This window comes from Lagopus muta, chromosome 1, assembly GCF_023343835.1.
Source record: "Lagopus muta isolate bLagMut1 chromosome 1, bLagMut1 primary, whole genome shotgun sequence".
NCBI lineage: Eukaryota > Metazoa > Chordata > Aves > Galliformes > Phasianidae > Lagopus > Lagopus muta.
The window spans coordinates 44,438,527-44,458,892 of NC_064433.1; the positions used below are offsets into that span (position 1 = coordinate 44,438,527).

Here is a 20,366-nt window from a genome sequence, read left to right on the forward strand (position 1 = left end):
GTTGCATGGAGCCAAAGATCCATCCTTCTTTTCTCAAGTGTTTGCCTGCATAGTGGGGTGCAGGTTGGAAGGGGAAGCTCAATACCATTCACTCTTACTGATAAACCATGTATGTCCCACAGCTTTTCTCCCAAGGATTTTTTTCAGAAACCACAAGAGAAGTAAGTTAAAAGGAAACCAGATATTACTTTGTTTTCTCACAAAACTGAAAAGGAAGAAGTAGCTGAAGTATGCACATGAACACAAGCACATCTCCCCCCAACATGAGCACTTTGGTGGAACTAGGAAGCATCTGCCAGATTGAGAAGGAGCAGCTTGTCTGTAGTGCACTTGTGCACAGCAGGGGGTTGTGAGCTATTTTGCCACACACACTCCAGCTGTCTCTTACTATTTGCATGAGTCCTTCACACTGAAAAGCAAAAGCATGGAGGTTAAACAAATAAGTAGATAGTTCTCAGAGTGATTTTTTTTCCTAATTGCAAGATAACATGTTAGTTGAAAGGAAATGTTTGTTACACCTGACTTTTTTTCTAGTTATTTATGCCTGTTTAGTGACTGTAAAGATACATTCTTTGTGTTTGTTTCTTGTCCTAGGAGACAATTGGTGAACCTTTCTATTTGCTAGTGACAACCCTCAATCAGAAGATAAACAAAGGACCAGTTGATGCAATAACTTGCAAAGCCCTGTACACGCTTAACGAAGACTGGCTGTTGTGGCAAGTGTCTGAATTCAAAACAGTGGTATGTTTGGCAGTTTACATTCTGAAAACAGACAACTACAATGTTTTCTTTTTTTCTAGTAAGGTAAATGAAGGCTCTTAGATGCAAAGGTGATGGTTAAGTTCCCAGATAGAGAAGAACAAAATTACTATTGCTCACAAAGCTTCAAAATCCAATGGAGTTTAACGAGAGGGTGTTTCACCAATATACATTTCAAAAATAGCTGTCACCTTTTGCTTCACAGCATGCTTTAATTGGCAAAGGTTAGGTTTAGTACAGTCTCAGTGTATTAAAATTTCTTTTGATTTTAAAGTGTTCTACAAAACTGTAAACATATTCTTAGAATTTTAACTACATTGCACTTCTGTGAATGAAAGAATGAAATGCAGAGGTTCTATTTTTCTGTTGTGTTTTCAGGGAGTGAATATTTGCTATGGGCTTCCATGTTGTTAGCTCCAAATTGGCAAGGTTACAGTGTAATGCATTTGAATTGATTGCTTAGTTATAACTAAGCTATCTGGGAAACTTAGCTGAGTTTCTGAACTTTTACCATAGATCTCTTTCCCAAAGCAACAGCAAAATGCTTCCTATTTCACAGTTACACACAGAATTCTTTGAAAACTGGACTTCCTTGACTGTCATTCTGAAACTGTGAGAATAGACAAGAAAGATTATTGCATGTTTGAGCATGTAAAAGTAATGACTTTTTTGAGTAGAAGATATGATAAAGGTTTTCAGATTAAGTGGAACACATTTTTCTCCAGAATTTCTGAACTATTTTGAGTTGGAGAACTCTAAAATCTGCATTTCCAACCATTCCATGGCTTCCTTGCTCCTCAACTCTTGACTTGCTGTTGTAGTTACCAGGCATACTTAGGAGTGGAGTCATAGAATCATTTGAGTTGCAAGGGACCTTCAGCGGTCATCTAGTCCAACTCCCTGCAATGAGCTGGGACACCTGCAGCTGACCAGGTTGCTCAGAGCCTGGTCCAGCCAGACGTTGAATGTCTCCAGAGTCTGGGAAGTGTGACCAAAAAGTAGGCTTCAGAACTTGGGAGCAAAGATCACCAGGGCAGCAGCTACCGTGGCAAGGACAGCACAAGTGCCAGTGGCTCTGGAGGAAAAATCAGGCCTTTCCACAGCCCATACTCTGAGGCAAGGCCTCAGTTTTCAGGTCTGCATGTCTGGATCATGAGGTCCTAGGATCCCTTGTTTTGGAGTGAGCTTTTCGTGACCTTGGAAATTTTGGGTCAGCAACCCATTGGATTAGCTAGATCAAAAGTTGGGTCATATAGGAAGCTCACTGAAATAATAACTTTTCTGTGTCAGATTTCTAAATTTTCATTTTCAGCTGAAAACTGACAAAATTACAGTCGAATCTTCTTAGAGCTCAATGTGCTTGTTGCTAATAGATAAAACAGGATCATCCAGTCTTGTGGAACTGATTGGCTTTTCTTATTTATAGCACAAATTTACATGGAGAGGCACATTGGGGGATAGCTGATTCTGAACCTACTGAATGCTGCCTGAAATTCATTTCCTATTATTATTTCTGTACGTGCAGTTACTGATAGGGTCTTGTGGGCAGTGAAGAGAGGGGAAGTGGTCTGAAGGACTCAGTATCTTTAGGGAAGGCTGTCTGAGGATGGATGAGGAAGTGAGAGCAAAAAGCCTTTCTCAAGTGTTTGCTGACTTGTACTTTGTATTCTTGCTTTTAAATGGTACTGCTTTTATAAATTATACTGTTAGAAGATTAATAAAGCAGCTTCCTCTTCCAAGGTCCTACGGTGTATTGGACTCAGGTGAGAAGTGACTGAATATTCCATTTAAAACTGTCAGAAGAGGAGAGGGTATCCTGCACTGGAGTTTTGGAGATGGAGTGTTAAGGACTCCGGCTCTGGCTGGATGGAGAGAAAGTTTTTTTGGTGTTTTGTCTGAGTTTTATACTGTAAACTAAACTGTTGTGAAATAGATATGGATGGAACTGAGAGGCTATCTGGGTGATGAAGCAGGCCAGCTGTGCAGGCTTTCTCTTCAAGAACAGGATTTAACAGATGTTAAAGTAGAAGGAGTCAGCTTTTCTTCTAACATTGTAGGACATACAGGACCTGATTCTACAGAGAGGGAACCACAACTGTACAGACAGGGAACAATGTTCCTCCTTTCTTTAGAAGCAAATTACTGTCTAAAGGACTGCATTTTTGTTTTCTATATCAAATAAATTCTGAGCTGAGTTTTCAAGTGCCTTTTGCACATTTGGACACTGCAGTTGCATTCTCAGTCTTGCAATCTTTTGTAAGTATTTTAATTTTCCCCTTTTGAAGGCCCTGCAAAAGTGGCGTGCTAAAAGCATGCTTGTTCAGAGCAAAGCATAAAAAACAACCCAAAAGAGGGTGTCAGGAAGTCACAACAGCACATCTGCAGACAGCCAGAGTCCAGAGTGTGGTGGTATGTAGACATTTGAAGATGCAGGGAGGCACGTAATGCAGAATACAACTCTGAAATCAGTGGCAGGGCGCTACAAACAAGTGTAAGCAATCTACATGCGTATCCTTAATTCAGGAGCAGACTTCCATTCCAAACCAATAAAAGCAGGATACAACCAGACCAAAAATCAGAAGAAGCTCCATAGGTAGCAGATTGGCCTGTGGGCATGAGAAAGAAGAAGTTCTGGGCGTGCAGAAAGAGAGATTTTCTAAAAATCAGGCCATTTGTAATAGGAAAAAAAAAAAAAGAAAAAAAAGAGAACGAAGAATGGTGTTGGTTTTGAATTACATTAGAGCCATCCCTTGGCTAAGCTGTGTGCATTTTTTAAAAAGGTCACAGACCTTGGGACCAGCTGACCCCCTACAGTTACCACTCTCTGCTGGAAAGGGCCAGATATTGAATGGGAATGAGCTTCTGAAGTCAATATTCAAGCAGAGGGATTGAAAGAAGGATGCTTTTAAAAGCAATGGTCCAGTGCAAGCTGAGAAGCCATGTGGGTTTCATGCTGTGTTTGTATTTGAGTACTGAGAAATAAAACTGCCTTGAAAGAGATGTGGATGCGTCACAGAGCCTTTCAGAAGCAGAGGAAGCAAGCCTGCTTTCTCACAGGCAAAGCAAGCAGCTGCAGCTCTCGGTAGATAATTTGCTCAGTGACTGATGAAAAAAAACTGTGCCCAGCTGAGTGTTACCATTTGACTGAAGTGATTTGTTTTAAATAGAAAAGCTACACAATGTGGGTCTGACCTGGGAGAAACTGTTGGTGGGATCTCTCCTGTGGAAAATAAAGAGAGGATCTGATCATGTGGTAAAATTGATGTGTGGGCACTTAAGAGCTACAGACTTATCTTGAATTTTCAGAAGGGATTTAGACTGTTGAATTCTCTTTGCTGAAATAAGTAAGTTTGCATTTATAGATGAGAAGAAATGATTTCATTCAGCTAACAGTCTTTTGTCGAAAGTGAAGCAAAGCTGTGTGGTGATAGGAAGTTGTTAAAGTGTTGAACTGCTTTACTAGTTAAAAGAAGGGTGTTAAAAGGATAAGAGGGATGTAACGGAGTAAAACAGAGACAAACTGATTTCCTACTAACGTGCAATGGATGTGGTATTACCGGTCATGTTTGTGAGAGATAAGCAAACTATTACAAGTGTGTGATGTCTGGAGATTTTCATCAACAGAAAGGGACACAGTAACCCTTGCAAGGAGGTCAGCAATGCAGATACTGTTTTACATAACATTTTCTAATGCCAATTTCTTGGCTTTACTATCACTTATGATAAACAACTGTTCTGTCTGCTTCAGGAGGAGCTTGTGATCACTCTGCTTTTTCCTGTTTCTAGTATTTTATGGTGTGGAAGATAAGGGAATAGGTTTAAGGTATATCATTGTTTGCACATCTCGGTGCTGTCTCCTTTACGTTACTTTACTGTTCTCTTTTGCTGCTTGAAAGATTTTCTTGCTTCCTTAGTCTGTCTCATAAAAGGCCATAATGTTGTTGACATGCAAAGCTGAATAGAGAACAGGGTAACGAGCAAGAGGCCTTGAATTTCCTGGATGAATTTTCTTTACATCTAAATAAAGGGAATGGCATCATGGCATTTCTTCATTAAATCACATCTCACTTATTAGCTGCTATAGATATTAATAGCTTTACTGAATTGTTTGAGATTCATTTTCAGGAAAACTACTAATCTGAAAAGGCATCTGTAAACATTGTCTTCAAATGTCATTATTACTGTCAGTGCATGAGTGGAAAAAAAAAAAGTCTTTTAATTTATTTTTCCTGTCTTTTAGCAAGACTCCAAACTAGTTTCCAAACAAGAAGTTCCAGATACTTGCTGCCTTCTCCTTAAATGGCCCTAACAGTTCTTGCAATGTGTGTTAAGCCTTTTCTAAAGAGCACTGTGACTTCATGTTGCTAACCACTAACTTTTAGTGCACAAAATCCCAGCTCTACATACTACTAAGTTGCACTAAATGTCCTGTAATTTCCTCCTGAGTCTTTCCCTCAGTTAACTTGTGCTGTTTTTCTGTTTGTTTCCTTTCCAAAGTCTTGGAAAAGGGCCTAGTAGTGTTTGCTCACGATGTCTATGTGTCCTCCTGTGATTTTTCTTGGTGTTTTCTGACCCTCACGGTTCGTCGTTAAAGGCTCCTTTAATTTTACAGTTGCTTCTGGTTCTTTTTACAGTTCCACGCTTTGTATCTAAATGCAGTGACTGTGACTGTCAGCTTCTGATTAATGGTTTCTAAAGATGGGGTTGTGCTGTCAGACAGGTTGAATGTTATTTGTGAAAACTTCAGCTGCAGAGAGAAGACATAATCATAATTGGCTTTCTAGCTCCTCATCAATTGCTTCATCTCTTAAGATTAACTTCTGCAGGAAATTGTATCGGCAAAACTGGCTTCCCTGGTTAGAGGCTGTGTGTTCAAATATTTCTTTGAGTCACAAGGTGTCATTTTCCTTACAGAACTGAAACTTCAGATTAAGGAATCTGTAAATGCCTTATATTCCACCTACATAAGGAACTACCTTTCTTTTTTTACAGTCCTGTCTCCCTACAATGAGTTGAGCAGGCCTAGGAGGACACTTGTGCTACTGAGTGAAGAGGCTGCACACTTGTGAGCAATCTGTGCTGAAAAGGAATAGCAGAAGAGTAAAGGACTGCTTCTCTTGACAGTCCAAAAGGAAGGGAAAAAAAATGCAGTGTAGGAGCAAGGTTCAATTAAAGGAGGGAGCATTTCCAAGAACATAAGGACAAATAGGCACCAGTTGAAGAGTGAGCAGCTACTCCTGAAAGATCAGGTTGACAAAGACTTCAATTCAGATGTAGAGGAGAGATCTCCAAAGACAAAATGCAGTTAGTCTCTGTCTACTGTTTTATCCCACAAGATCATGACCTCAGTCAAGGACAATACTGTTGCCTGTTCAGTTGGTCTGTGGGCCTGACCAAGCATGACTCCCTCATTCTTGTGCCAGTGTAGTTTTTACTAATTTTCTGCATGAAATCCCAACCTGAGGCATGGCATACAGTCTGTTTGTCCTTCTGCAGGCACCATTCCCACATCTCTTCCTCTTCTGTTCTATCTGTCCTTCTGGTGGACTCATTTTCCTCACAATTAAGCCTCTCTATATCCTGATGATGAAGTTATTCTCAGTTACTCTAGTTATGTCCTAGTCTTCATTAAATCCTGATCTTCATAGCTGCACAACCCTGTTTTAATAATTCTTTTGCTTCTACAGAAGCAGTGAAATTCATTAATGTCTTATTGGACTACTTTTTATACCAGCAGCGTCTGGTAATTTCTACACTTGCTGGGTAGCAGAGCAGAAAAGAGCACTTCAGAGCTATTAATAACTATTCATTTTTCTCAGAAGAGATAAAGCATGTTCCTGCAGCAACCTGGACAGAAGTTCTTTCCTTCACATGACAGCAGGAAGAAAATAAACATTTATAGTTGCTTCCTCTTTTAACGATCGCTCCTTTATTGAGTTGTACCTGCAGTCCCCATGTTTCAGTCACAAGATAGTCATTATACCAGAGGTGTCCAACAGCCAGAACAATTCAAGTAGGTTGTTTTTGGGGTTTTTTTTGTGGGTATTTTGGTTTGGTTTGGTTTTTTTTTTTTTTCCTTTGCAGGCACCTAAATTGCTTGCAGTAATTCTGTCTGGAGACATCACCAGCACATCTGCGTGCATGCAGCTGAACAGTGATGTCTCTGTGGGCAGTAAGCTGTGGCACTAGGAGGGATTGCTCTTATCACCATGCAGTAGCTATCCCGTCGTCATCCTTTTTTCCCTTCCTTTTGGAAGCAGCTGATTTGTCTGACCTGACCTGCCCAGAAATAGAACCTGGCTGAAAAAAGACCAGAGATGTTTACCCAGTCTCACTGACTTGACCCATACATACCTTGTATGCGGTCTAGCAGACAGGTTTGTTTTTTTCCAGCTAAGAGTTGCTATGAGCTGAAGGGCAGGGGTGCTACACCCATAGGATCTGTTGAGTTGTTTGACACAGGGTAACACAGCATAGGTTAAATTACACTATTCTCTGTGCAAATTTGGACCAGAACTTTGGGTTCTGACTCCTGCAATGTGTGTTTCCCTTCCACTGCTTCTGCAACTGACCATGACAGCCCTGCCTCTAGGGATGTGGCTGTATGTAGACAGACACTGATGTCTCCAAGGAAGATGTATTTTTGTGTGTGTGTGATATGGCTACTCAGCATAATCTGGTCTAAATATGTTTTTCAACATTGCTTCCTATCTGCTCAAAATCAATCATGTTTACCATGACGACTTACTAAGTAACCTTATCAGATCTCAGGTCACCTACAGTTTTTGCTTTTAAAAAATTCATTTTAAAGGCAAGAACTGTTTTGGGGTCTGTTTGTTTTGTTGCTGTTAGTTGTTTTTTTTTTTTTTTCAGAACATGTATTGTAATTTTTCCTGGCCTTTTATTGTAATTCACTTTAAAAGATTTGCACAAAAGCAGAATACGAAAAGGCACTTTTGGAAATACATAGCTGTTTATCTTTGATTTTTCAGATATAAAGAGTTCTAAATGCTTAATTGTTTAATTTGTTCTAATAATCCTTATTCAAAATAGCTTTAATAATGAATATTATTAACGTGAATAACGTGAATATTATTAACAGAAAACGTGTCAGGTTTTCTGTCAGGCGGTTGTTGTTTTCCATGCCAGAAACTCCCTTTAAGTCAGAATGAGTTGTGTTTCTTCCCCCAGACTGTGAATGTTATCTTTGAAAAAATCCCCGAAAATGAGAGTGGAGATGCCTGTCAAACTATTCAAGTTAATGTGCTGGACTGTGACACCATAGGCCAAACCAAGGAGAAGAGCCTTCAAGCTTTCCTTAATAAGAACGGCTTTCCCTATGGTCTTCAGCTGGGTGAAATTGGTCTTGGTAAGAGCATGTCACTGTGTTATATTCTCATAAAGTTCAGTGATCTGTCAGTGGAGTTTTCATTCTAGGAATTCCTACATTTGGCTTTGATATATATATTTTTTACCTTCTAGGAAGAACGTTATTTATTACAAGGTATTTCTAGGGAAACCTATGTGATTTATAGTAGCAGATAGAACAGCAGAACTGCATCTGCTTCAGTTCTGCAGGAACTTCAGTATGCATTAGCAGTAAACATGCTGCTCTTTGTGTCTTCTAGTCCTAACATAGCAGTAACACCAGGGAACACTTGTGCAAAAGAATAGCAGGTGATAGCACCTCTAAAATTCTGTCTCGACCAACACAAAATAGCTTCCGTGAATGGAAGCTGTCCTGACTGTCTCTCCATAAGAACAGTCTGTAGTGTGGGATTGCAAAACCACTCCCATGTGAACTTGCAGAGGGACAGAGAGAAGCAGAGCTTAGTTGGGAGCCACTTGTACAAAAATAATTAGGCGGTGTTTTTCTTCACAACCATCTGTACAGTGAGAATGTGGTTGAGATGTAATTGTTTTCTGTTGCTGTCATACTGCAGAACTTGTGTCTGAGGAGCAGCAAAGAGAATTGTTGGATATTGATGGCTCCTCTGAGATGATGGAGGATGGGATAAGGAAGCTAAATACCATTGCTCATTACAAGGTAAGCAGGAAAGCCATGAACAATAAATAGCAATGAATTGAGAAGCAGTTTTTCCCCCAGTTCTAAATGCTGTCTGTGCAGAAATATCTCGACTGATTAAAATCTTGGAGACACAGCTGAGCATCACCAACAGAAGGAAAGAAATGTGACCCATGGTGTTCTTGCCAATGATTCACATTTTCTACTGCTTTTCAGAGTTTTGCTTGTTGCAGGGCTCCTTGCAGAGAAACAGTTACTTTAGTCAGACAATTTAGATAAAAGATCATCTGATTTCCAGCTATGATCACTGTCTTGAGCCTCTTCTATTCTTTGCTGCTGAGTTTTTTGTCTCACCATAAGCAGCTATGAACATCTTCCCACCTCATATTTTCATTATCTGAGCTTTTGTGGAAGCTCATTGAGAGTCAGAATCAAATGGCTGCTGAGATGTTTGATTTTTATTCTTTACAGACCTTGTTCTTAACTCTTTCCCTTTTTTCTCTGTTTTTGCTTCCATCTATATTACCACTTACAACCTAATTTTTCCCCTCCGATTCCAATTGCAACCAGTTTTCAAGCAGTCTTTGTTAATGCTGCACTCCTCTCCATCACTGCAACAATAGAGGCCCACATTTAGGGACAGAACCCTTTTTGGAGTGGCACATTGCAAAAGCATAGCAAGCAGCATTGCCTGCTAAGGAGTTGCCACTGATGCTAGACAAACTGGAGGGCAAGAGAGTGAGTTAAGGTGTGCAGCAGATGGCTGGCATGAACTGATATGGTAGCTCACATTTTGATGCTTACCAATAGATGCTGGAAATGAAGTTTGTGTGCTGTGCTGAGTACTTTTAGCGAGCTTTCTTCATGCCTCATTGCTGAAAGTCTGGCTTATATAGGTAAGCTTTGCTAATGAGAGTATGTCTGTGTCATGCAGTGCAGTGTGGCTCTCAGAAACCAGAGCAAACCCTGAACAAGTTGCTGTCTTCAAGTACGGTGCCATCCAGAGACAGGAGCAAGGACTTCCAGCAGTACTGATTGTAGCTTGGGTGGACCATTCAGGTCTGAGGCAAGCTCCTTTGGGGTGACTTCATAGTTTTCTGTAGGTGTTTGTTGCTCTTCTTACATCCTAGGGTGACAGAGGTGAACCAGACATCCTGAGTCCCCAGTCCAGTGTCTTAAGAGATTTTCCTGTGCTTCTCTTGAATCTTATCTATACATCAGCATAGGGCCTCCCCCCAGTCTGGCAGAGGTTTTGTACAAATAAGGACATTGCAGTACTGCAGTCAGTATCTATGCAGTAAAGGTTGTTGCAGGTTTGCATCCGATGAAGTATCAAAACTTGTGCCTAGTGTGACAGCACCAGCCCTTTTTACTGCAGGCAGCTATTACAAGTGTTGCCTTGCTTTACATGGCAGCTTTTCACTTTCCCTGAGCTTGTAGTGTGCTGTGGCTCATGGGTGCCATACCTCGTGGCAAATAAGTTTGCTCCAGTTGGTCACTGCCATCCCTGGGTATCTTTGTCCTAGACCTTGTTTTCATCTGTGGTTTCTGCAGGCAGATGCAAGTTAGATGGGAGGTTTGGTTCTTTTCTACAAAGCTGTAACTATACTAATTATAGCTTAGCAGCTGCCCTATGGAAAAGTAGCATTGGGCATATCTGTTAGATATTTTAGTCCTCTTTTTTTTCTGACCTTGAGAAGACATTTTAGGCAGCGGATTAGTAGCAGGTATCTGGAATTAGCTTACCCAGTTTATTTTCTTGTGTGTATACTGATGCAAAAAGGAACGCAAAGGCAAGCAAAGCAAGAAGAGGAAACTTTGCGTGCACTGTGTGAGGGTAGTAACGTTGCCTGAGCTTACCACCTCAACAGGACCTAGAGTTCTGTGGCAAGCCAGAACTTTTCTTTTTGCTTACCATTCTTAAACACTACAAACGAATCAAATATCTGGAACTGGGAAGTACCTCCGAGTCTTTTTTAAGATACTCAAGCATGAAGGTTGCACTGCAAAGGTCCTACACTCACCAACCTCTCTTGAAAAAACAGGCAGTTTCTACACTGCGTTTAAAAATGCAGAAGTAGGGGATGTTTGTGTTTTGGTGTAGTGTTTCTGAAGAGAGAGATAACTTTGTGTTTCTTCCTTGTGTGTTCCTTTGTTTGTAAGTCTGTGTTCTTGGTATGGACATTGATACGATTATTTATGAGGTCTGCAGCATTGCTTGCATGCAAATAACTACAAGCCTTGGCAAGAAAGCTGCTGATTATCATGAAGTCTTATTGTCCACACAAGAAGACAGCTAGAGAGCCACTTTCAGATCTGCTGCCCAGTCATGGATCTCAGTTTATCAGGCTATAGTGGCATCACGCTCTCTAGGAACCAACGCAGACCTTGAAAATAATTATTACAGGGAGGAGAGGAGGCCTGGTGAGCAAGGCAGAGGCACAGAGCCACACTGCGTCTTCTGTTTTGCAGAACTGCTTTACACCACGTTGTATGGATCTGTGCAGATTGCCCTTCTCTGTTCCCTCAGTGACACACCCAGCTCAGTAATGTTGTTCAGAGCAACCCACTGCAAAAAGTCAGGCAGTTGGACCCCAAAATAAGAGTTTATATTGTGAGGTTTTTTTTACAGACCAGACTAGAAAAAATTGTAAGTATGACCACTGCAGCAACAGTAAAGAAGGGGAAGCATATTCCATTCAGTGCTAAAAGCAGCTCTTGCCCCAGAAGTAAAAGCCAAAGCAGGAGCTCAGATCCTGGTCATGCTGCAGCAGCACCTCTGCTCCTGATGGAAAGCAGTTCTCTCCTGAACTCCCCTTCCCCCCCAGGGCAGGAGTTGCCATCCCAGCATTGGGCTGCTCTTCTGCTCCTCAGGGAGGGACTGCCAGCAGCACGTGGCCCACGCTGCTCAGGGACTGTTTGCCTGTCTTCAGGGACAAGAAGGAGGATTCCTGTTCTCTCTGGGCATTTGTCGTGTCAAGAGAGAGCCTTAGAGCAGATTCCCACTTGTGCCAAATTTTAAAGTGCTCTGTGTTATCTGAAGAGTTCTGAAACACTGTATGATAAGTGGAAATGCTGCAAAAAATAAAGCTTGTAAAATAGATTATATTTACTTTCGGGGAGCAAGTGTAAGTGCATAATTCTTTTCTGCAAGACACAGCTTTTGATAGAATATCTTAATGTTTAAACTGGTTTCTCACACTGGGCTGTCTGCCAAGGTTTAAAAAACACTTGAAATATTTTGGCAGAGATCCCTTCTTAGGACTGGCCAGTTGTTTTTGTAATTATAGAGAGAAGTAAACTGGCACTTGGCAAAACCCAGCGTTTGACAGCAGAGCAGTGGTATAGTTCTCAGTGTGAGCCATTTTGGACTTGTTCTTTGACAATAAAAGCATGAGTTGCACTTTCACTCCAAGATAACACAGGGAAGGTTGTGGATGGTTTCCCAAGGAGGCTGTGGATGCCCCATCCCTGGAGGCATTCAAGGCCAGGCTGGATGTGGCTCTGGGCAGCCTGGTCTGCTGGTGGGAGACCCTGCACAGAGCAGGGGGGTTAAAACCAGATGCTCATTGTGAAGACCAGACCTTTCAATGATAACACTCACTATCCTGGCAGCACTGTAAATTCAGGCAAGGAGAAGGAAGATCTTTCCTAGAAATCACAAAGTAACTAGGTATGCATTTTGACCTTACTTTCCATGGGGCATAAATAAGTTGGTGGCTTTGGGAATTGAGTTTGAGAATAGCTCTGGGCTAGACCCTCAGTGTGACCTATTTCAGCAAGACATGTTTGGATTTGCTTTCAGATTGCAAATGGAGCAACTATAAAAGTCTTGAAAAAGAAGACAAATACCCACTCAGGTAAGAAATGAACTGCAATCTATTTGATGTTTTGTAGAGAATGGGCTGGGAATGCAGAGAGCCGAGCTATGACAGGTTGGACAGGTTGTGTCTCAGTCAATAGCAGCTCAGAAAAATTGGCACTTCAGCAGAACTGAGCCAGATGAAGAGCCGTGCTACCTTGGCTGTGGGCCTCTGGCACGTACAGTGGGCTCAGGAGGAAGAAAGAAGGCAAAGTAAAGAGAGGCATGACCTATAGTCCTTGGCTTCTGAGTGATTCAAGGCACAAACTCATAGGCCGGAAAGTGGGGAACCCCAGAGAATAGCACAAACTGATGAGAGCAGCACAGGAAGTGTGCCCTGCTCCAGTGTCAGCCCCTGGGGAGAAACACACACGTGGCGTGTGACTGTGACTCACCACACAGTCAAAGCAGGCATCTGAAGCTACAAGACGTGCCCCTGGGGAATGAGTCACGGGGTGGCATTGCCTCCTCCCTCAGCAAAAACAGAGTTGCCCATTCCCAGCTATTGCTTTCAAACCTGACCTCAGCCTGCCTCACCAAGGGCTCTTACCACAGATGAAACTGTGCAGTCACCTCCTCTGCTGCTGATCACCCTCCTCTCAGAGGGGCTGATATTTGCAGCCAGCTTCACTCCAGCGGCAGCTTAGAACTGTCTTAGTGGGACAACTTGGAACTAGGACGTGACCCAAAACTGGTGCAATTCTGAGGTTTCCCCCACCCTGCAGGCAAGAAAGTGTGACACTGATGGGCTTGCTCAGCACACTCACGCATCACAGCACAGACTTCACAGCTGGTAGCTGTATGTTTCGTTAATGTCTGTTTGCTCTTTGCTTTCTGTTGTTTAGATGTGGACTACTCTGATGAGCACTGTCATTTGGTGAGTTCAGTCATTGCACTGTTACACAGTAGATGTACTACTGAACTGCATTTGTATCTGTGTAATCTCTCTAACCTTATCATGACAGATTTTACCAGACTCTGAAGCAAATAAAGACATGAAAGGATCGGGTCACAAAGGAAAGCAAAAATTCAAAGTGAAAGAAATGTATCTGACAAAGCTATTGTCAACCAAGGTAAGCTGTGAAGGTCTTGTTTGGGGGCTGCTGTTAGGCTTGGCAAGTTTTGCATGAAGAAAATAGAAATTTAAGCAGAAATTGTGCAAGCTTCCTTTGCATTATCAAATGCTAAATAAAAAGCCTGTAAAAATCACTCTGCAAACTACTGACTGGGACCATTTGTAAAGATAGCCACACTCCAGGTTTGCTAATGCTAGAGGTCTAAAATACTCTTATTCACACATTCACACACTCCATCTCCCCAAGAAGTGCAACTTTTTTTTTTTTTTTTTTAATTGGGGTTACAGAAATTGAGTTTTGCTACTGAGCTCCACAGAGTAAGAGCAGTCCCTGTCAGTCAGCAATTCATTTGCCCTCTGGTGGAGTCTGCCCAGCTCAGAGGCAACTTCTTATGTTTCTCGTGCCTGAGTTTCAGCAAACGCTGCCCATGAAATGAAATAATCTTTTTAGGGTCTCCAATGAAGCATCCAAAATAAATAGATGAATTTTTAAAAACAGGGTCCTTGGGATTGGTAATATAATTACTTAATATGTACAGTTGACATCCCTTGGAGTTAGCCACATTTATTCCCTCCAGTAATGTCATCTTGTTTCTGACATGCTCAGATGGGATATAAAATTCTTTCAGCAGCGTATTACTTAAAATATTAATCAGTGCACTGTGCTGAGAGCTGTGAGATACGAGAGGCCTGAAGGGATGATGATGACGATCGCCTTCTTGCATCTAAAAAGCTATCAATCATCATTTAATTAGACTGTTGATAGCATCTGAGGCAATTTGGGACACTACTTGAAGTGGGAGTGAAGTCTGGTCACTTCTCATTAGGCATGGAAACTAGCATCAGCCCTTAGGAATTGCTGGGGTAAGCCATTAGTGAAGATGTCAGTGTGTCTGTTAGCAGTCCAGACTTTGCTTTTGTCAGCCAAACAGCTTCACTTCTGGATCAGGAATACCCAGCATTTAGTTCTTCATCTTTGTATGCCACTCCAAGCTACTATCCTAGAACTAGATCAGCAGCCACAGCGCCTTGGCTGAGAGGTGCTACTGGTGAGAGCAGCTCACATTCTATCTGTAAGGCATCTTGAAGGCTCATGCCCTCAAGAGCTGGTTAAACTTCAGTTCCTCACCTCCCTTTTGTTGCAGCCACGTGTTGCAAATGCCTTCAGCAGAGGTGTGAACAGTGTCTGAAGAGCTGAGGTTCTTTGTTCAGGAAATGCCACGAGCGATTCCTTTCACGTACCATTTGTCACTTGTTTCCCGTCGGCAGAGCAGTAGTGATGTGTGAAAGCAGTTTGTTACGCTGTGGTTGTAGTTTCAGTTTTGTTACTGACTGTCGGTTGCTGGTAGCCCATGGCCCAGGTGTTTGCCACAAACACATGGTGATTTCTGTGTGTGGTTCACCTGCACACGTTCGGCTCTCGGCGATGACAAATCTTGTTTTTCTCCTGTGTAACCGTAGCACTCCTCGCTTCCTTACTTCTCAGGTTGCAATTCATTCCGTTGTCGAAAATCTCTTCCGGAGTATTTGGAGTTTACCTAACAATAAAGCACCTGTTGCCATCAAGTACTTTTTTGACTTTCTGGACGCTCAGGCCGAAAGCAAAAGAATCACCGACCCTGATGTGGTTCACATATGGAAAACCAACAGGTATGTCTGTGTGACAGGCATAGGAGTGCATGTGCTCTTCAGAAGTGTAGTTGCAAAGATGGGTGGTCATCCATAATCCGAAGAATAAGATTTTAGTGGGTCAGGTTGAAGACATGTCCCCATAATGTGAGGACATGGATTAGGTACTGATAAAACCCCCGTAGCTCCCAGGGCTTTGGAGTATGCACACTGACTTCAGAGCCAGAAAGAGATTGAGAGTGGTATTTGTAGGTGGAGGGGGGACTGATGGATGGGTTTGCTCTGTAGCCTCTGTTCCCCAATCCCTCTTGTAACAGCAAACAGCACAAAAAGATGCTTCCTTCCATGAGTACAGTGAAATTAAAGTACTGTTATAAAGTAGTCGCGTGGCCTGAGCTAAATCTTCAGGGTGCTTGTTCTTTCTCTCCTAGTCTTCCTCTGCGCTTCTGGGTGAACATACTGAAGAATCCCCAGTTTGTCTTTGATGTTAAGAAAACGTCACATATAGATGGCTGTCTGTCTGTCATCGCACAAGCCTTCATGGATGCCTTTTCTCTAGCAGAACAGACAATGGGGAAGGTAATGCTGCCCTGCATGGCTATCAGTAACTTCTCAACCAGTGATTAATTTTTTTTCTAACTATTTAATTATTTGGGGGATGAAAGAAGTCTTGAATCTACTGAAGCTGAGGGCAAAATTGGCTGTGGTGTCATTAAGCCAGGCTTCCATTTCTTGTTGCTCCATCTTAGAAGACTCGGAAGAATTCATTGGCATAGACAGATACAGCAGGTAAAATGTTATTTGTATGGGTAACTGCTGCTTATCTTCATGGCATCATCATCAAGCTCCAGCACCCTGCCGCATGCAGGGCTGCCAACCTCCATATCTAATACTAGACCAGGCTGCCCATGGCCCAATCAAGCCTGGCCTTGAACTCCTCCAGGACAGGCATCCACAACCTCTCTGGGCAGCCTGTTCCAGCACCTCACCACTCTCTTGGTAAAGAACTTCCCCCAATATCCAACCTAAATCTTCCCTCCTTCAACTTAAAGCCATTTCCCCTTGTCCTGCTGTTATCTACCCTTGTAAAAGACTGTAGTGGATAGAATATGTGGAAGAGGGTGGAAATGGTATAAATTTTAATGAAGTTTTTAAGCAGAGGTCATAAAAGCGTTAATGTTATCTAAGAAGTATTTCAGACTTTGCAGCTTGCTGATGTGCAGAGAACAGTTACAGTAAGCTCCAGGGATCGGTGAGAATATCTGAAAGAGGGCAAAAGTTCAACACAGTTCCTTTCATGGGTGTTAGCCACTCTCTTTTTATATCCAGAATTATTTACTGAAGGAACAAATCCAGAAATCTTGCATTCAGAAGTTCAGCTTTCAATGTCAGAAAGTCTGGGGACCAGAAAGAATTCCTTTTTCCTGAGGCTATATTCCTTTTCTTTGGAGCGAAGCTGGCTGTACTTACTCAGGCTCATGCTACCAAGGAAAGAAAGCCAGAGATTTTTCAGACTAAAATTTTGTAGAGAAAAATTCAGTAATTTCCTGTGTGAGCTGAGCTGCACCAACTGCTCATCTGTTAAATAACGAATAGTGCGCTCGTTTCTCATGCTTCAGGAGCAGAGTGTTATGAACTAAAGCTAATCGCCTCACTTGCTTGATGGGGGAAAATGAAGATGAGCACAGCCAGTTAAGTTTCTGCACCTACCATCCATTGTGAAGTCCTGTTGCTACAACAGCTCCCATTAGTCATGTGAAAAGAAGGTGTCCTGAAACATGCTGGTTGGTGATGCCGTTAACATATTGCTAAGTATTAGCAATAAATTTACTGTCATGATTTTTAGCCTTTCGTCTTAAAACATTCTGTATAGACAATTAGAAAACAAACATGCTGAAAACGCTTTGTCACACAGGGGAAGCAAGGTGTCACAGGGCTGTGTCATTTAGTCCCCAGAATTTAAATTTGAGCAGTTACAGGAAACTACCAGCCCCAACTTTTGCATGTTGAAGTCATGGTTTCCAGATGGAGCTTTGGCTCCTACCAAACACCAGCGCTTATTTCCTCAGCTGAGCTAAAAGCTGACTGGTCAGCAGTGCTCACCTGGGCCACTGAAGTCCTGGGGAAGGAACGAAGTCCCTTTGGCTCTGCTTGCCTGGCAATCAGCTCTGCACACGGAAAGTAAAGAGAAAGGCAGGGCATGGGACAATGTTGTAGGGAACCTCTACCAGCACGGTGTTTAGAGGGTTCTCTGGCATATTGCCCAAGGGGAACTTGGGTGCCAGGATCCCTAGGCCTGAGGGATGGGATGGCATCCAGAGAGACTTAGACAAGCTCGTGCAGTGGGCCCAGGAGCACCTCATGAGGTTTTACAAAGCCAAGTGCAAGTTGTGGCATCTGGGTGGTGGCAGTCCTTGCTATCAGTACAAGCTGAGGGATGAAATGGTCAAGCCTGCCAGAAAGGGCTTGGAGTTACTGCTGGATGGCAAGCTGGACCTGAGGCAGCAATGTGCCCTTGCAGCACAGAAAGGCAACTGTATTCCAGGCTGCATCAAAAGTGGTGTGGCCAGCAGGGTGAGGGAGGTGATCCTGCCCCTCTGCTCTGTGCTGCTGAGATGTCACCTGGAGTACTGCATCCAGATGTGGAGTCCTCAGTGCAGGAGAGACAGGGACCTGTTGGAGTGTGTCCAAAGGAGGGCCACAGAAATAATGCAAGGGATGGAACACCTCCGTGTAAGGACAGACTGAGAGAGCTGGGGCTGTTCAGCCTGGAGAAGGGAATGCTCTGCGGAGACCTGAGAGCGGCCTTTCAGAATCTAAAGGGAGGTTACAAGAAAGAAGAGGAGAGACTCTTTAGCAGAGTCTGTTGTAACAGGACAAGGGGAGATATTTCAGACTAAAAGAGGGAAGGTTTTGATTGGATATAAGGAAAAAGTCTTTTACAGTGAGGGTGATGAAGCACTGGCACAGGTTGCCCAGAGAGGTGGTAGATGCCCCATCCCTGGAGGCATCCAAGGTCAGGCTGGAGGGGCTCTAAGCAGCTAGCTGTAGGCGTCCCTGCTCATTGCAGGGAATTGGGCTGGGTGACCTTTGAAGGTCCCTTCCAACTCAGAAGATTCTATGAACTTTCTACAGCTCTGCTGCATCTGCTCTCCATTAAGCCCTATACTTCAGCTCTGACAATTGTTCAGGTCCAGAGAGGGGCAGAGGAAAGATTAGAAAGAAAAACGTCTGAGAGATAAATAATCAGCACTCCTGATGCCATTGAAAATAATTACATGGCAGCTGTCACAAAACACAGTGAGCTGTTACCAATGTCTGGTCTTCATCTTTCTTCTGTAACCTTGATTGCTTGCATGGAACCACTGCAAAGAGAAGTGAGTCACACAGAGACACGATTAGATGCAATTAACTGTGTGGAGGTGGAACCTCTGGAAACGTGTGCTGTGAAAACTGACAATGCTTCCAATATTTTCTCTTAAGGAAGCACCAACAAACAAGCTTCTCTACGCTAAGGACATTCCGCTGTACAAGAAGGAGGTGAAGGCGTACTACAAAGCCATCAGGGATCTGCCTCCCCTGACCACTTCAGAGGTTGAAGAATTTCTAACTCAGGAATCTAAGGTGCGGTTGAGAAGTGGGAGCTTCGTTTGCTTTTTTAAAAGGCGAGAACCATCTGACCAGAGCTGTTTTTCTGTTCTAGAAACATGAAAATGAATTTAATGAGGAAGTGGCCTTGATGGAAATCTACAGATACATTGTGAAGTATTACGATGAGGTAAGCACTCACTGGGCCCAGCACACCGACCCGGCCAGGCCTCTCCCTGCTGGATGCCACTGAGGTGGTGTTGCTGCAGTCCCATCTGCTTGTGGATTTGCCAGTCCAGGGTGTAATGCACCCTGATGTCAGCACTGCTTTGCTGCACCACAGAACTCTCCCTGCAAAGAAAGTAGCTAGTGCTTTGTGTTGTAGCGTTTGTACAGTATCCCTTATTGCCTGCCATGGCTCCTGTGCTTGCGCTCCTTTTCTCTGGGGAGTGAGAAAACAGATCAGGGTGCAGCACCAGCGATCGTAACAATTGGCACAAACCCCTCAGCAGAGCACTCAGCCCTGCAGCAAGACATGTCTGCTCTTTTCCCATCACAGCCCTCTGCTCCAACAGACTTTCTCTTAAGGAAAAGAAGCTATGGAGCTATTACTAACAAAGAACCTTTTCTCACCTGCATTCACTGCGCCACTGGCTGCCTCCAGGCTGCTCTGTGAGGAGCTCCCTGCCCCCTCCCCAGGGGGATTCTCATTTCAGTTTGCTTGGCTGTTCATGAGAGGCTGCAGTACCTGCAGCTGCAGAGGCATCTGAGGTGCAGTCCCAGGGTCTCTCAGCAGCACAGTGGCTGCCTGGCTGCAGCGCCCAGCTGCCGGGCACCTGATGGCTCCTATTTCTGGTCTCCAGCATCTTGAGTTATCTGGCTTTAGCATCAAACTTCTAAAAAGCTTGACGTAATAATTGGAAAAGCAGGCCGGTTTATTAAGCTTATTAGAATCGCTGACACAGAAGAGTTCAAGATACATTCCAATCTTAATGCCAATTTTTGCTCTTTTGAAGGCATAAAACCTCACTCCACTTAACCCCATCCTTAGGACACTCTCCCTGTGCTTCCCCCAGGCACGGGGGAGGAGTAGGGGGAGGAGGAACAGCTACACCTCTGCCATTGCTCTTGGCCCCTTTGTAGAGGTGCCAGCAGCATTCTCTGACACAGCAGTGCTCAGGGCTGCTTCCCACTGCCTGCTGGGTGCCAAAGGGGAGCTGTGGGGTGGCAGCTTAAGGGAGGAGGAGAAATAAAGTTTGAGTGCAGATCTGCACTGGAGTAAAACTGCCCCACGCACTCCAGCAGCTGAATGTGGAGGGGATTCATCTGCTTCTTAGTTTGGCTCTGTCGTTCTTGTGCAGAGTGTTGCAATTGCTGTAATTATAATGACTTGAAAGGAAAGCTACTAAAATGAAGTGCTGAAGTCA

General features: G+C 43.3%; 1 protein-coding gene across 1 annotated transcript in view; it reads left to right on the forward strand.

Annotated features, from left to right (window-relative positions):
• Window positions 1–20,366, forward strand: part of PLXNC1 (plexin C1) — a 68,333-nt gene that overhangs the window by 44,911 nt on the left and 3,056 nt on the right. The window contains exons 21-30 of the mRNA XM_048943787.1: window positions 595–741; window positions 7,951–8,128; window positions 8,703–8,806; window positions 12,591–12,645; window positions 13,493–13,524; window positions 13,613–13,720; window positions 15,209–15,372; window positions 15,783–15,930; window positions 18,835–18,975; window positions 19,055–19,129. Of these exons, the coding sequence (XP_048799744.1) occupies window positions 595–741; window positions 7,951–8,128; window positions 8,703–8,806; window positions 12,591–12,645; window positions 13,493–13,524; window positions 13,613–13,720; window positions 15,209–15,372; window positions 15,783–15,930; window positions 18,835–18,975; window positions 19,055–19,129 (1,152 nt within the window). The remainder of the gene's footprint in view (window positions 1–594; window positions 742–7,950; window positions 8,129–8,702; window positions 8,807–12,590; window positions 12,646–13,492; window positions 13,525–13,612; window positions 13,721–15,208; window positions 15,373–15,782; window positions 15,931–18,834; window positions 18,976–19,054; window positions 19,130–20,366) is intronic.